At 45.6% G+C, this 14,657-nt stretch overlaps 1 protein-coding gene across 2 annotated transcripts in view; it reads right to left on the reverse strand.

The window, feature by feature from the left end:
- The window catches only part of LOC124041629 (kin of IRRE-like protein 1), a 114,979-nt gene that overhangs the window by 31,212 nt on the left and 69,110 nt on the right, over positions 1-14,657 (reverse strand). For both annotated transcript variants that reach the window (XM_046359427.1, XM_046359428.1), the window contains exons 2-4: positions 13,855-14,004; positions 7,887-8,036; positions 5,886-6,043 (exon numbers count right to left, since the gene is read on the reverse strand). In XM_046359427.1, the coding sequence (XP_046215383.1) occupies positions 5,886-6,043; positions 7,887-8,036; positions 13,855-14,004 (458 nt within the window). The remainder of the gene's footprint in view (positions 1-5,885; positions 6,044-7,886; positions 8,037-13,854; positions 14,005-14,657) is intronic.

Genomic DNA, 14,657 nt, shown 5'->3' on the forward strand with positions numbered 1-14,657 from the left:
TCTTGAAACCTGACTGATTTGGATCAAGAAGGTCATTCAGAGAGAGATAGCGGGAGAGCTGGCACGTTCAAGAGTTTTGGAGAGAAAAGAAAGAAGTGATACTGGTCTGTAATTGTTGACATCGGAGGGATCAAGTGTAGGTTTTTTCAGAAGGGGTGCAACTCTCGCTCTCTTGAAGACGGAAGGGACGTAGCCAGCGGTCAGGGATGAGTTGATGAGCGAGGTGAGGTAAGGGAGAAGGTCTCCGGAAATGGTCTGGAGAAGAGAGGAGGGGATAGGGTCAAGCGGGCAGGTTGTTGGGCGGCCGGCCGTCACAAGACACGAGATTTCATCTGGAGAGAGAGGGGAGAAAGAGGTCAGAGCACAGGGTAGGGCAGTGTGAGCAGAACCAGCGGTGTCGTTTGACTTAGCAAACGAGGATCGGATGTCGTCGACCTTCTTTTCAAAATGGTTGACGAAGTCATCTGCAGAGAGGGAGGGGGAGGAGGATTCAGGAGGGAGGAGAAGGTGGCAAAGAGCTTCCTAGGGTTAGAGGCAGATGCTTGGAATTTAGCGTGGTAGAAAGTGGCTTTAGCAGCAGAGACAGAGGAGGAAAATGTAGAGAGGAGGGAGTGAAAGGATGCCAGGTCCGCAGGGAGGCGAGTTTTCCTCCATTTCCGCTCGGCTGCCCGGAGCCCTGTTCTGTGAGCTCGCAATGAGTCATCGAGCCACGGAGCGGGAGGGGAGGACCGAGCCGGCCTGGAGGATAGGGGACATAGAGAGTCAAAGGATGCAGAGAGGGAGGAGAGGAGGGTTGAGGAGGCAGAATCAGGAGATAGGTTGGAGAAGGTTTGAGCGGAGGGAAGAGATGATAGGATGGAAGAGGAGAGAGTAGCGGGGGAGAGAGAGCGAAGGTTGGGACGGCGCGATACCATCCGAGTAGGGGCAGTGTGGGAGGTGTTGGATGAGAGCGAGAGGGAAAAGGATACAAGGTAGTGGTCGGAGACTTGGAGGGGAGTTGCAATGAGGTTAGTGGAAGAACAGCATCTAGTAAAGATGAGGTCGAGCGTATTGCCTGCCTTGTGAGTAGGGGGAAGGTGAGAGGGTGAGGTCAAAAGAGGAGAGGAGTGGAAAGAAGGAGGCAGAGAGGAATGAGTCAAAGGTAGACGTGGGGAGGTTAAAGTCGCCCAGAACTGTGAGAGGTGAGCCGTCCTCAGGAAATGAGCTTATCAAGGCATCAAGCTCATTGATGAACTCTCCGAGGGAACCTGGAGGGCGATAAATGATAAGGATGTTAAGCTTGAAAGGGCTGGTAACTGTGACAGCATGGAATTCAAAGGAGGCGATAGACAGATGGGTAAGGGGAGAAAGAGAGAATGACCACTTGGGAGAGATGAGGATCCCGGTGCCACCACCCCGCTGACCAGAAGCTCTCGGGGTGTGCGAGAACACGTGGGCGGACGAAGAGAGAGCAGTAGGAGTAGCAGTGTTGTCTGTGGTGATCCATGTTTCCGTCAGTGCCAAGAAGTCGAGCGACTGGAGGGAGGCATAGGCTGAGATGAACTCTGCCTTGTTGACCGCAGATCGGCAGTTCCAGAGGCTACCGGAGACCTGGAACTCCACGTGGGTCGTGCGCGCTGGGACCACCAGATTAGGGTGGCCGCGGCCACGCGGTGTGGAGCGTTTGTATGGTCTGTGCAGAGAAGAGAGAACAGGGATAAACAGACACATAGTTGACAGGCTACAGAAGAGGCTACGCTAATGCAAAGGAGATTGGAATGACAAGTGGACTACATGTCTCGAATGTTCAGAAAGTTAAGCTACGTAGCAAGAATCTTATTGACTAAAATTATTAAAATGATACAGTACTGCTGAAGTAGGCTAGCTGGCAGTGGGTGCGTTGTTGACACTACACTAATCAAGTCGTTCCGTTGAGTGAATAGTTTCTGCAGTGCTGCTATTCGGGGGCTAGCTGGCTAGCTAGCAGTGTTGTTTACGTTACGTTGCGTTAAAAGAACGACAATAGCTGGCTAGCTAAACTAGAAAATCGCTCTAGACTACACAGTTATCTTTGATACAAAGACGGCTATGTAGCTAGCTATGTAGCTAGCTACGATCAAACAAATCAAACCGTTGTACTGTAATGAAATTAAATGAAAATGTGATACTACCTGTGAATGGGACCGGGTTGTGAGTCTATTCGGTAGACGTTGGCTAGCTGTCGGCTAGCTGTTGGCTAGCTGTTGGCTAGCTAGCAGAGTCTCCTACGTTAAGGACGACAAATAGCTGGCTAGCTAACCTCGGTAAATTAAGATAATCACTCTAAGACTACACACTCTAAACCTAAACAACACAATTATCTTGGATACGAAGATACGAAGACAGCAAAGACAGCTATGTAGCTAGCTAACACTACACTAATCAAGTCATTCAGTTGAGTGTAATAGTTTCTCCAGTGCAGCTAATCAGTGGACGTTAGCTAGCTGGCTAGTGAAGACTACGTTAGGACGGCGAAATACGATAATTACGCAATTATCTTTGATACAAAGACGGCTATGTAGCTAGCTGAGAAGAAATTGCTAAGATTAGACAAATCAAACCGTTGTGCTATAATGAAATATAATGAAATGTAATGAAAAAGTTATACTACCTGCGGGAGCGAAGTGCCGATGCAACCACTCGCTCTAACCCGGAAGTTGGAGCGGGTGCTGCAGAACAGTCTGCAGCACCCGGCCTCACCCTACTAGAATCTTACGTCAAATCTCTTCTGTTTGCTGATGATCTGGTGCTTCTGTCTCCAACCAAGGACGGCCTACAGCAGCACCTAAATCTTCTGCACAAATTCTGTCAGATCTGGGCCCTGACAGTAAATCATAGTAAGACAAAAATAATGGTGTTCCAAAAAGGGTCCAGTTGCCAGGACCAGAAATACAAATTCCATCCCGATGGGCTCCAGCCCTAGAGCACATAAGAAACTAAGACTGCTGATCATTTAATCAAATGGCCACCCGGACTATTTGCATTGACACGCATAGTCACATTACCTCTACTCGGTACCGGTACCCCCTGTATATAGCCTCATTACTGTTATTTTATTGTGTTACTTTTAAGGTCTACACCTGCTGTATTCGGTGCATGTGACATAAAATTAGAATTAAAACTATACATATCTTGGCCTAAACATCAGCGCCACAGGTAGCTTCCACAAAGCTGTGAAAGATCTGAGACAAGGCAAGAAGGGCCTTCTATGACATCAAACGAACATAAAATTCGACAAGCCAATTAGGATCTGGCAAAAAAATACTTGAATCAGTTATAGAACCCATTGCCCTATATGGTTGTCTGGGTCTGGGGTCTGCTCACCGGTCATTAAATGCGACAAACAACAAATTGAGACTCTGCATGCAGAATTCTGCAATAACATCCTCCACGTACAACGTAAAACAACAAATAATGCATGCAGAGCAGAATTAGGGCCGACACCCACTAAATAGGCCGACACCGACCAAAAAATAGCTGTTAAATTCTACAACCACCTAAAAGGAAGCGATTCCCAAACCTTCCATAACAAAGCCATCACCTACAGAGAGATGAACCTGTAGTTGATGGTCCTGGGGCTCTGTTCACAAACAACACACAGACCACACAGAGCTCCAGGACAGCAACACAATTAGACCCAACCAAATCATGAGAAAACAAAAAGACACATTGGAAAGAATTCACAAAAAAAACAGAGCAACCTGGAATGCTATTTGGCCCTAAACAGAGAATACACTATGGCAGAATACCTAACCACTGTGACTGACCAAAAATTAAAGAAAGATATATGTATTCAGTGAGTATTGCCTTGCTATTGAGAAAGGCCGCCGTAGGCAGACCTGGCTCTCAAAAGAAGACAGGCTATGTGCACACTGCCCACAAAATGAGGAGGAAACTGAGCTGCACTTCCTAACCTCCTTCCAAATGTGTGACCATAGAGACACATATTACACAGACCCACAAAGAATTCGAAAACAAATACAATTTTGATGAACTCCCATATCTATTGGGTGAAATATTGCTGTGCAATCACAGCAGCAAGATGTGTGACCTGTTTCCACAAGAAAAGGGCAACCACTGAAGAACAAACAGACTCGTATTAAACATCTCCAGTCCAAAAGTAAATCTAGAATCGGCTTCCTATTTTTCAACAAAGCCTCCTTCACTCATGTTGCCAAACATACCCTCGTAAAACTGACTATCCTACCGATCCTCGACTTCGGCGATGTCATTTACAAAATTGCCTCCAACTCTACTCAGCAAACTGTATGAAGTCTATCGCAGTGCCTATGTCACCAAAGCCCCATATACCACCCACCACTGCGACCTGTATGCTCTCGTCGGCTGCCACTCACTACATATTCGTCGCCAGACCCACTGGCTTTATCTGGCCCTATCTGGCCTTATCCGGCCTTATCTCAGCTCACTGGTCACCATAACAACACCCACCCGTAGCACGCGCACCAGCAGGTATATCCCACTGGTCACCATAACAACACCCACCCGTAGCACGCACACCAGCAGGTATATCCCACTGGTCATCCCTAAAGCCAACACCTCCTTCAGGCAGCCTTTATCTCCCACACTAACTTTAAGCATCAGCTATCTGAGCAGTTTACATGATTGCTGCAACTGTATACAGCCCATTTGTAAATAGCCCATCCAATCTACCTACCTCATCCCCATATTGTTTTTATTTACTTTTCTGCTCTTTTGCACACCAGTATCTCTACTTGCACATCATCATCTGCACATCTATCACTCCACTGTTAATTTGCTAAATTGTAATTACCTCACTACTATGGTATATTTATTGCCTTACCTCCACACGCCATTTGCACACACTGTATATAGACTTTTTCTATTGTGTTATTGACTGTACGTTTGTTTACTCCATGTGTAACTCTGTGTTGTTGTTTGTGTCGCATTGCTTTTCTTTATATTGGCCTGGTCGCAGTTGTAAATGAGAACTTGTTCTCAACTGGTCTACCTGGTTAAATAAAGTTGAAATATAAAAATACATTTAAAAAATAGTAAATACAACCCATATCTATGTTTATTTATTTTCTCTTTTGTACTTGAACTATTTGCACATCATTACAATACTGTATATGGACATAATATGACATTTGAAATGTCTTTATTCTTTTGGAACTTTTAATAGTGTAATGTCTAATATAAATTTGTATTGTTTATGTCACTTTTGTTTATTATCTACTTCACTTGCTTTGGCATTGTTAGCATATGTTTCCCATGCCAATAATGCCCTTAAATTGAAATTGAATTGAGAGTGAGGGAGGGGGGAGAGAGGGAGAGAGAGAGAGAGTGTAAAGGCAGATTTCCTCCTCTTCATCTCAAGAGGAGGTGTAGCAGGGATCGGACCAAAACGCAGCGTGGTAAGTGTCCATATTGTTTATTATAAAACATAAACGGAACACTAAGAACTACAAAACAATAAATGTGACCATGAACAAAAACCAAACCGAAACAGTTCCGTGTGGTGACAAACACAGACACGGCAACAAACACCCACAACCCAACAGTGAAACCCAGGCTACCTAAGTATGATGCTCAATCAGAGACAACTAATGTCACCTGCCTCTGATTGAGAACCAAACTTGGCCGAAACAGAAACCTAAACATAGAAACGCAAAACATAGAAATGCCCACCCCAACTCACGCCCTGACCATGCTAAATAAAGACAAAACAAAGGAAAATAAAGGTCAGAACAAGAGAGAGAAACAAAAACAAACATTTAAAAAGAAAGAAAGAGGAGGACAGGGTGGAGCCACCTACAGGTGTATTTAGTGATACAATATGGCAACACGCATCGGTGTACATGCCGCTGTGTCTGTACATAACTCACGGTGGTGCTGAAAGCTCCCTCCAGGGCCACCCCGTCCCGTTTCCACTCGATGATGCCCAGTGGCTTGGCCCCGCGGGACACACAGCTCAGGTTATAGGAGACATTGGCTCTCAGTAGGATCTCTGGAAAGCCCTCGATCACTGGGTCATCGGGAGGGACTGTAGGACAACACATGCAGTGTACTAGACAAACACACTGCATATGCACACTGCACTGGACACACACACTCTTTATGCCAGAGTATGTGAGCGGAGTTGAGCAGTCGTTCCGCGCTCAAAGAAAAAAGAAACTGCTGCTCCGAATTTGCTCCATTCATTCAAATCACCATTGAACCAACACCCATCTATTGTTGTGTCTACCTGGACCTACCATGTTGTTTTGAAGTACTGAAACCAACACCCATCTATTGTTGTGTCTACCTGGACCTACCATGTTGTTTTGAAGTATTGAAACCAACACCCATCTATTGTTGTGTCTACCTGGACCTACCATGTTGTTTTGAAGTACTGAAACCAACACCCATCTATTGTTGTGTCTACCTGGACCTACCATGTTGTTTTGAAGTATTGAAACCAACACCCATCTATTTTTGTGTCTACCTGGACCTATCATGTTGTTTTGAAGTATTGAAACCAACACCCATCTATTGTTGTGTCTACCTGGACCTACCATGTTGTTTTGAAATATTGAAACCAAACCATATGGTTTGAATCAACATGAAAAGGTCAATGTAAGAATAGCACATCATTTCAAATAGGCTACATGTCATATTAAACAGCATATAAACACTCTAAATAGGTCAGGAGCCAGACAGGGAGTTAAAATTAATTATTTAGGCTATATTATTTCAATTATTTCAAGGCTATAGCCTACAAAGAAATAACTAGCATTTGCGAGTGTGACACACTGGGCTGGTAGGGAGTCAGGGACATGAAGTGCTCAGCATGTAAACAACATTTGGTTGTATTCAATCATTCTAGTCTATAAATTGCTCTTATAGGCTCTGACTTACTTCAAATGAAGAAAAAAACATGTAAATGTCTTATTTGGCTTTGTCTACATTGCCTTTGAATTCATTTTTAGAAACACCAGTTTGCCCAGAGTCTGTGGCTTCAGGCTCATGCGACGGTGACTGGAGAGCCAACCAGCAGCAGAGAATATCCTCTCCACCCTTGCAGAGCCATGGGGGATGCTAAACATCCTTTTGGCCACTCTTGCCAGATTGGGCAGAGATGCAGAGTTGTTTTTTTTTTAAATCTATAGGTCAGTCTAATGGTTTTTAGGTAAAATAACCCAATCAAAAGGAATGCTTGAAAGTTGCAATATGCCAGTCCTATTGGGCCAAAATCTATTATGGCCTATTGTATGGATAATATAACACAAATGAATGGACACTTTAAGAGATCAGATTTTTAGTTTATAAATACTTTGCTACAATGACACAGTTATTAGCCACCCACCTCGTTCCTTTCTTTTAGCATGTGCACATAATAAGTATGTTACACCATCATGCTTTTGGGATACGTGTCTTATCAGATTCCACAAGGATTCTTTAGTTGTGGACATTACATCACCACACTCCCTCTCTTGCTCTTGGTCCTCATCTTTGTAAGTCACCTTGATTTTGCACCTGTGTTTTATATCAGTTTCTTTATGAAAATATTTAGCAAACTCCATAACAGTAGCTAAAGAAAGTAGACTACAAATGCATGCTGTGCCGGGCATGCCCTGAGCTCGTGAAGTGAGGGCTACTGGAGCGAAATTGGAGCGGGTGAGAAGGCTGACTTGGCCAATATCGCTCTATGCTCCAGTCAAATTGGATAAGCTCCGCTCCAGCTCCGATCACGTACTCTGCTGAACACACACACAGTCACACACTGCTCTGGACACACACACGATCTGCGTATACAGTCCACACTGCACTGGACACACACACGATCTGCGTATACAGTCCACACTGCACTGGACACACACATTCCTGACAGACAGATAGATACTCACTGAGGACGGTGAGTTTAGCTCTCCGGGAGCGTAGGGCAGCCTCTGTGGCCTGGCACTCATACAGGGAGTCATCAGTCAGCTCTGCTGCAGAGATCTCCAGGTTATACTGGCCCACGTCTATCACCCGCAGCACACGGTACCTGGGCCAGGCTGAGCGAGAGAGAGAGTCAGAAACATCCCAGCAAACATGTCCACAATGGCATGATGTGAGCCCAATGCGGGCTAAAATATTGGCCTCACATAGGCTTCCCACATTGGGCGAACATGCCTTTGCTCATCGGCTCCACATTGAACCCCAAGGCATTTGCCCAGTGTGGCCCAGTGTGGCAAGCCCATATCTGGTGACGGCAGCCCTCACTTTGCCTGAAATAAGCCCATCTTTTTACAACAAACGTGCTCACATTGGCACGATGTAGGCCCAATGCGGACTAAAATATTGGCCCCACGTAGGCTGCCCTAATTGGGCCGATGAGTTCCACATTGGCCCCAGAGCAGATGGCCCCAAGAGCAGCCCTCACTTTGCATGAAATAAGCCCATCCTTTTAGATTGACCGCGAGTTACATTGTATCAGAAAGACAACAAAGTTGTTACTATCATATACAGTTGAAGTCGGAAGTTTACATACACATGAGCCAAGTACATTTAAACTCAGTTTTTCACAATTTCAAACATTTAATCCTAGTACAAATTCTCTGTTTTAGGCCAGTTAGGATCACCCCTTTATTTTAAGAATGTGAAATGTCAGAATAATAGTAGAGGGAATTATTTATTTCAGCTTTTATTTCTTTCATCACATTCCCAGTGGGTCAGAAGTTTACATACACTCACATAGTATTTGGTAGCATTGCCTTTTAATTGTTTAACTTTGGTAAAATGTTTTTGGGTAGCCTTCCACAAGCATCCCACAATAAGTTGGGTGAATTTTGGCCCACTCGTCCTGACAGTGCTGGTGTAACTGAGTCAGGTTTGTAGGCCTCCTTGCTCGCACACGCCTTTTCAGTTCTGCCCACAAATATTCTATAGGATTGAGGTCAGGGCTTTGTGATGGCCACTCCAATACCTTAACTTTGTTGTCCTTAAGCCATTTTGCCACAACTTTGGAAGCTTTAACTTGCTTAGAGCCCGGACAACAGGACAACAACCCTAAGCACACAGCCAAGACAACGCAGGACTGGCTTCGGTACAAGTCTCTGATTGTCCTTGAGTGGCTCAGCCAAAGGTGAACCATTGTCCCAGTCTGAGGTCCTGAGTGCTCTGGAGCAGGGTTTCATAAAGGATATCTCTGTACTTTGCTCTCCGTACTTTGCTCTGTTCATCCTAGGTTTCCTCCAGACATGACGCTTGGCAAAAGTAGTTCAATATTTTTTTTTCATCAGACCAGAGAATCTTGTTTCTCTTGGTCTGATAGTCTTTAGGGGCTCTTTTGGTAAACTCCAAGTGGGCTGTCATATGGCTTTTACTGAGGAGTAGCTTCTGTCTTTCCCCTCTATCATAAAGGCCTGATTGGTGGAGTGCTGCAGAGATGGTTGTCCTTCTGGAAGGTTCTCCCATCTCCACAGAGTAACTCTAGAGCTGTCAGAGTAACCATGGGTTTCTTGGTCACCTCCCTGGCCAAGGCCTTTGTCACCCGATGCCTCAGTTTGGCCGGGCAGCTCCAGGAAAAGTCTTGGTGGGTCCAAACGTCTTCCATTTAAGAAACATGGAGGCCAATGTGTTCTTGGGGACCTTCAATGCTGCAGAAATGTTTTGTACCCTTCCCCAAATCTGTGCCTCGGCACAATCCTGTTTTGGAGCTCTACGGACAATTCCTTCGACATCATGGCTTGGTTTTTGCCCTGCCATGCGGTGTCAACTACGGGACCTTATATAGACAGGTCTGTGCCTTTCCAAATCATGTCAAATTTAATTGAATTTACCACAGGTGGACTCCAATCAAGTTGTAGAGACATCTCAAGGATGATCAATGGAAACAGGATGCACCTGAGCTCAATTTCTAGTCTCATAGCAAAGGGTCTGAAAATGCATGTAAACAAGATACTTCTGTATTTTATTTATTTTATACATTAGCAACAAAAAAAAAATTGCCTTGTCGTTATGGGGTATTGTGTGTAGATTGCTGAGTTTGTATTTGATTTTTTTATACATTTTAGAATAAGGCTGTAACGTAACAAAATGTGGAAAAGGTCAAGGGCTTCTGAATACTTTTCGCACACAGTACCTAGGACCCGCTGGAAGAGAGAGAAAGAGAGAGACATGTACCTGGATCACACAGTACCTAGGACCAGCTGGAAGAGAGAGAAAGAGAGAGACATGTACCCAGATCACACAGTACCTAGGACCAGCTGGAAGAGAGAGAAAGAGAGAGACATGTACCTGGATCACACAGTACCTAGGACCAGCTGGAAGAGAGAGAAAGAGAGAGACATGTACCCAGATCACACAGTGCCTAGGACCAGCTGGAAGAGAGAGAAAGAGAGAGAGATGTACCTGGATCACACAGTACCTAGGAGCAGCTGGAAGAGAGACAAAGAGAGAGACATGTACCTGGATCACACATTACCTAGGACCAGCTGGAAGAGAGAGAAAGAGAGAGACATGTACCCAGATCACACAGTGCCTAGGACCAGCTGGAAGAGAGACAAAGAGAGAGACATGTACCTGGATCACACATTACCTAGGACCAGCTGGAAGAGAGAGAAAGAGAGAGACATGTACCCAGATCACACAGTACCTAGGACCAGCTGGAAGAGAGAGAAAGAGAGAGACATGTACCCAGATCACACAGTGCCTAGGACCAGCTGGAAGAGAGACAAAGAGAGAGACATGTACCCAGATCACACAGTGCCTAGGACCAGCTGGAAGAGAGACAAAGAGAGAGACATGTACCTGGAATACACATTACCTAGGACCAGCTGGAAGAGAGAGAAAGAGAGAGACATGTACCTGGATCACACAGTGCCTAGGACCAGCTGGAAGAGAGAGAAAGAGAGAGACATGTACCCAGATCACACAGTGCCTAGGACCAGCTGGAAGAGAGACAAAGAGAGAGACATGTACCCGGATCACACATTACCTAGGACCAGCTGGAAGAGAGAGAAAGAGAGAGACATGTACCCAGATCACACATTACCTAGGACCAGCTGGAAGAGAGCCAAAGAGAGAGACATGTACCCAGATCACACAGTACCTAGGACCAGCTGGAAGAGAGAGAAAGAGAGAGACATGTACCCAGATCACACAGTACCAAGGACCAGCTGGAAGAGAGAGAAAGAGAGAGTCATGTACCCGGATCACACAGTACCTAGGACCAGCTGGAAGAGAGAGAAAGAGAGAGACATGTACCCAGATCACACAGTACCTAGGACCAGCTGGAAGAGAGAGAAAGAGAGAGACATGTACCCAGATCACACAGTACCAAGGACCAGCTGGAAGAGAGAGAAAGAGAGAGACATGTACCTGGATCACACAGTACCTAGGACCAGCTGGAAGAGAGAGAAAGAGAGAGACATGTACCCGGATCACACAGTACCTAGGACCAGCTGGAAGAGAGAGAAAGAGAGAGACATGTACCCAGATCACACAGTACCTAGGACCAGCTGGAAGAGAGAGAAAGAGAGAGACATGTACCTGGATCACACAGTACCTAGGACCAGCTGGAAGAGAGAGAAAGAGAGAGACATGTACCCAGATCACACAGTACCAAGGACATGACATTTGTAATGTATTTATTGTTTTGAATCTTCTGTATGTGTCATTTTTACTGTTGATTTTTACTGTTTATTTCACTTTTGTATATTATCTACCTCACTTGGTTTGGCAATGTTAAGACATGTTTCCCATGCCAATAAAGCCCCTTGAATTGAATGAGAGAGAGAGAGAGAGAGAGAGAGAGAGAGAGAGAGAGAGAGAGAGAGAGAGAGAGAGAGAGAGAGAGAGAGAGAGAGAGAGAGAGAGAGAGAGAGAGAGAGAGAGAGAGAGAGAGAGAGAGAGAGAGAGAGAGAGAGAGAGAGATAGAGAGAGACAGTTGTACACATAGAGTAAGACACACGCACTCATACATACACCCACAGCTCATGGCACCTAGGCCCGGCTGGAAGACACACGCGCACGCACTCACGCACACACACACACAGAGAGAGACAGAGTCAGACACGTACCAGTCGTACACACATTTACATACCACAGAATATAAATATATTCAAATGTAGACCTATGAAAATAGCAGCATGCCATGAATCTCAGAGAGTGAACACACATTTGGAATTCAAACGCATAGACAGACAAACACAATGCAAAACTGACTCAATGGACTTTTCTCAATGAGGTAAAAAGCTGTTCTCTCCGCGCCTCCTCCCTGCCTCCTCCGCTCGCTTCCCTCTGATGTTTTCAAAAGGAGGAGAAGATGGGAGGAGAGGAGTCGATGTAATATAATTGAGAAAAGGACAATATCTCATCACACCATGCATGGTGTATTCCATCCACTCGGTGGCAGACCAGGAGTCTAGAAGCACCACCGAATTATGACATCATCGATTTGGATTCTGAAGGGGAGAAAAGTATTGGTCCAGATTACATCATCTTAGCCTGCCTCCACCTACCAGCAGCATAGCAACCAGAAGAACCAGCAGCATAGCAACCACCAGAGAGGTGAACACCAAGGAGCACAATGAAGCAGTGCAGGTGTGCATAAATCAGAGGATCAGTGTGTGTGTATGTGCATGTGTAACAGTATAACTTTAGACCGTCCCCTCGCCCATACCCGGGTGCGAACCAGGGACCCTCTGCACACACATCAACAACAGTCACAAACGCCACGGCCCTTGCAGAGCAAGGGGAACTACTACTTCAAGGTCTCAGAGTAAGTGACGTCACCGATTGAAACGCTATCTGGCGCGTACCACCGCTAACTAAGCTAGCCGTTTCACATCCGTTACACATGTGCACTGCTTTCGTCTTCTTCATGTGCGTCTGTGTATGACACTGCACTGCTATGCTCCATTTTGAATCTGGGGAGCAAGGACAGACAGACAGACAGACAGACAGACAGACAGACAGACAGACAGACAGACAGACAGACAGACAGACAGACAGACAGACAGACAGACAGACAGACAGAGAGAGGGAGAGGGAGAGAGAGGGAGACAGGCAGACAGACAGACAGGCAGAGAGAGAGAGGGAGAGGGAGAGAGAGGGAGAGGGAGAGAGAGAGAGGGAGAGAAAGAGAGACAAACAGTCAGACAGACAGGCAGAGAGAGAGAGAGAGAGAGAGAGAGGGGGGAGAGAGAGAGAGAGAGAGAGAGAGAGAGAGAGAGAGAGAGAGAGAGAGAGAGAGCAGAGAGAGAGAGAGAGACAGAGAGAGAAAGAGAGACAAACAGTCAGACAGACAGACAGGCAGAGAGAGAGAGAGAGAGAGAGGGAGAGAGAGAGAGAGAGAGAGAAAGAGAGACAAACAGAGACTGAGAGACAGGAGAGAGAGAGAGAGGAGCAGGCAGAGGAGCAGGCAGAGACAGACAGACAGACAGAGAGAGAGAGACAGAGAGACAGACAGACAGACGGACAGACGGACAGACGGACAGACAGACAGACAGACAGACAGACAGACAGACAGACAGACAGACAGACAGACAGACAGACAGACAGACAGACAGACAGACAGACAGACAGACAGACAGACAGACAGACAGACAGACAGACAGACAGACAGACAGACAGACAGACAGACAGACAGACAGACAGACAGACAGACGGAGAGGGAGAGGAGAGAGAGAGAGAGAGAGAGAGAGAGAGAGAGAGAGAGAGAGAGAGAGAGAGAGAGAGAAAGAGAGAAAACTGCAGAAGCTTCTGACCTTTATTGAACCTGTGAATCAAACTGAGTTGAACACGCACACCACATCTCAGATAATTTCCTTCGGGTTAAGTGTGTGTATGTGTGTGCCTCCTTTTGTATGTATGTGTGTATGCTCTCACCCCTAAGGCCCTCTCCGATGCCCAATGCCAGTCCATCCTTGGTCCACTGTACGATTCCGGTGTAGTTGTAGACAACACAGGACATGACTACTCTCTCTCCCAAAATAACAGACTGGTCCGCTGGCTCCTGTGAGAATCTCGCTGTCCACACTGTCACAGAGACAAACACACTATCAGGGAGAAAGTATACTATAGGTGTACATGGATGTGGCGCTTATTTGAGAGAATGTATCAAATAAAAACAGAAAAATATAGCTACAGTAGACAAGATCAAACATGTTCACACACAAATAAACACAAATGCATGGACGCATACAGACAGTTTCATAACGCACACAACAGTAGGTGGAGAACCAAACTATTAACACCATCATGTCTTCATCATCAGGTAGAAATATTAAATATTTCTATGACATTATTGCAATGGGTTCATTAATTAAAACTGATATAAGGAAAACAGTATCTCAAATGTCTCTCTCTCTCTCTCTCTCTCTCTCTCTCTCTCTCTCTCTCTCTCTCTCTCTCTCTCTCTCTCTCTCTCTCTCTCTCTCAATCCTATTAGCAAATTAATTAAGGCAAAAAATCATAACATTTTTTTTTTAGGAAGACCTCTTGGGATTGCAACACAAAGGAATAAACAAGAGTGAGGAGAGGACTCCTGACTCAACACTGTGCCTGCGTCCCAAATGGCAGCCTATTCCTTATATAATGCACTTATTTTGACCAGAGCCCATAGTGTACTATCAAGGGAATAGGGTGCAATTTGGGACGTACCGCTGTTACTGTCATGCTGTTTGTGTTGA

Source organism: Oncorhynchus gorbuscha, linkage group LG08 (genome assembly GCF_021184085.1).
Source record: "Oncorhynchus gorbuscha isolate QuinsamMale2020 ecotype Even-year linkage group LG08, OgorEven_v1.0, whole genome shotgun sequence".
In the NCBI taxonomy this organism is placed as follows: Eukaryota; Metazoa; Chordata; class Actinopteri; order Salmoniformes; family Salmonidae; genus Oncorhynchus; species Oncorhynchus gorbuscha.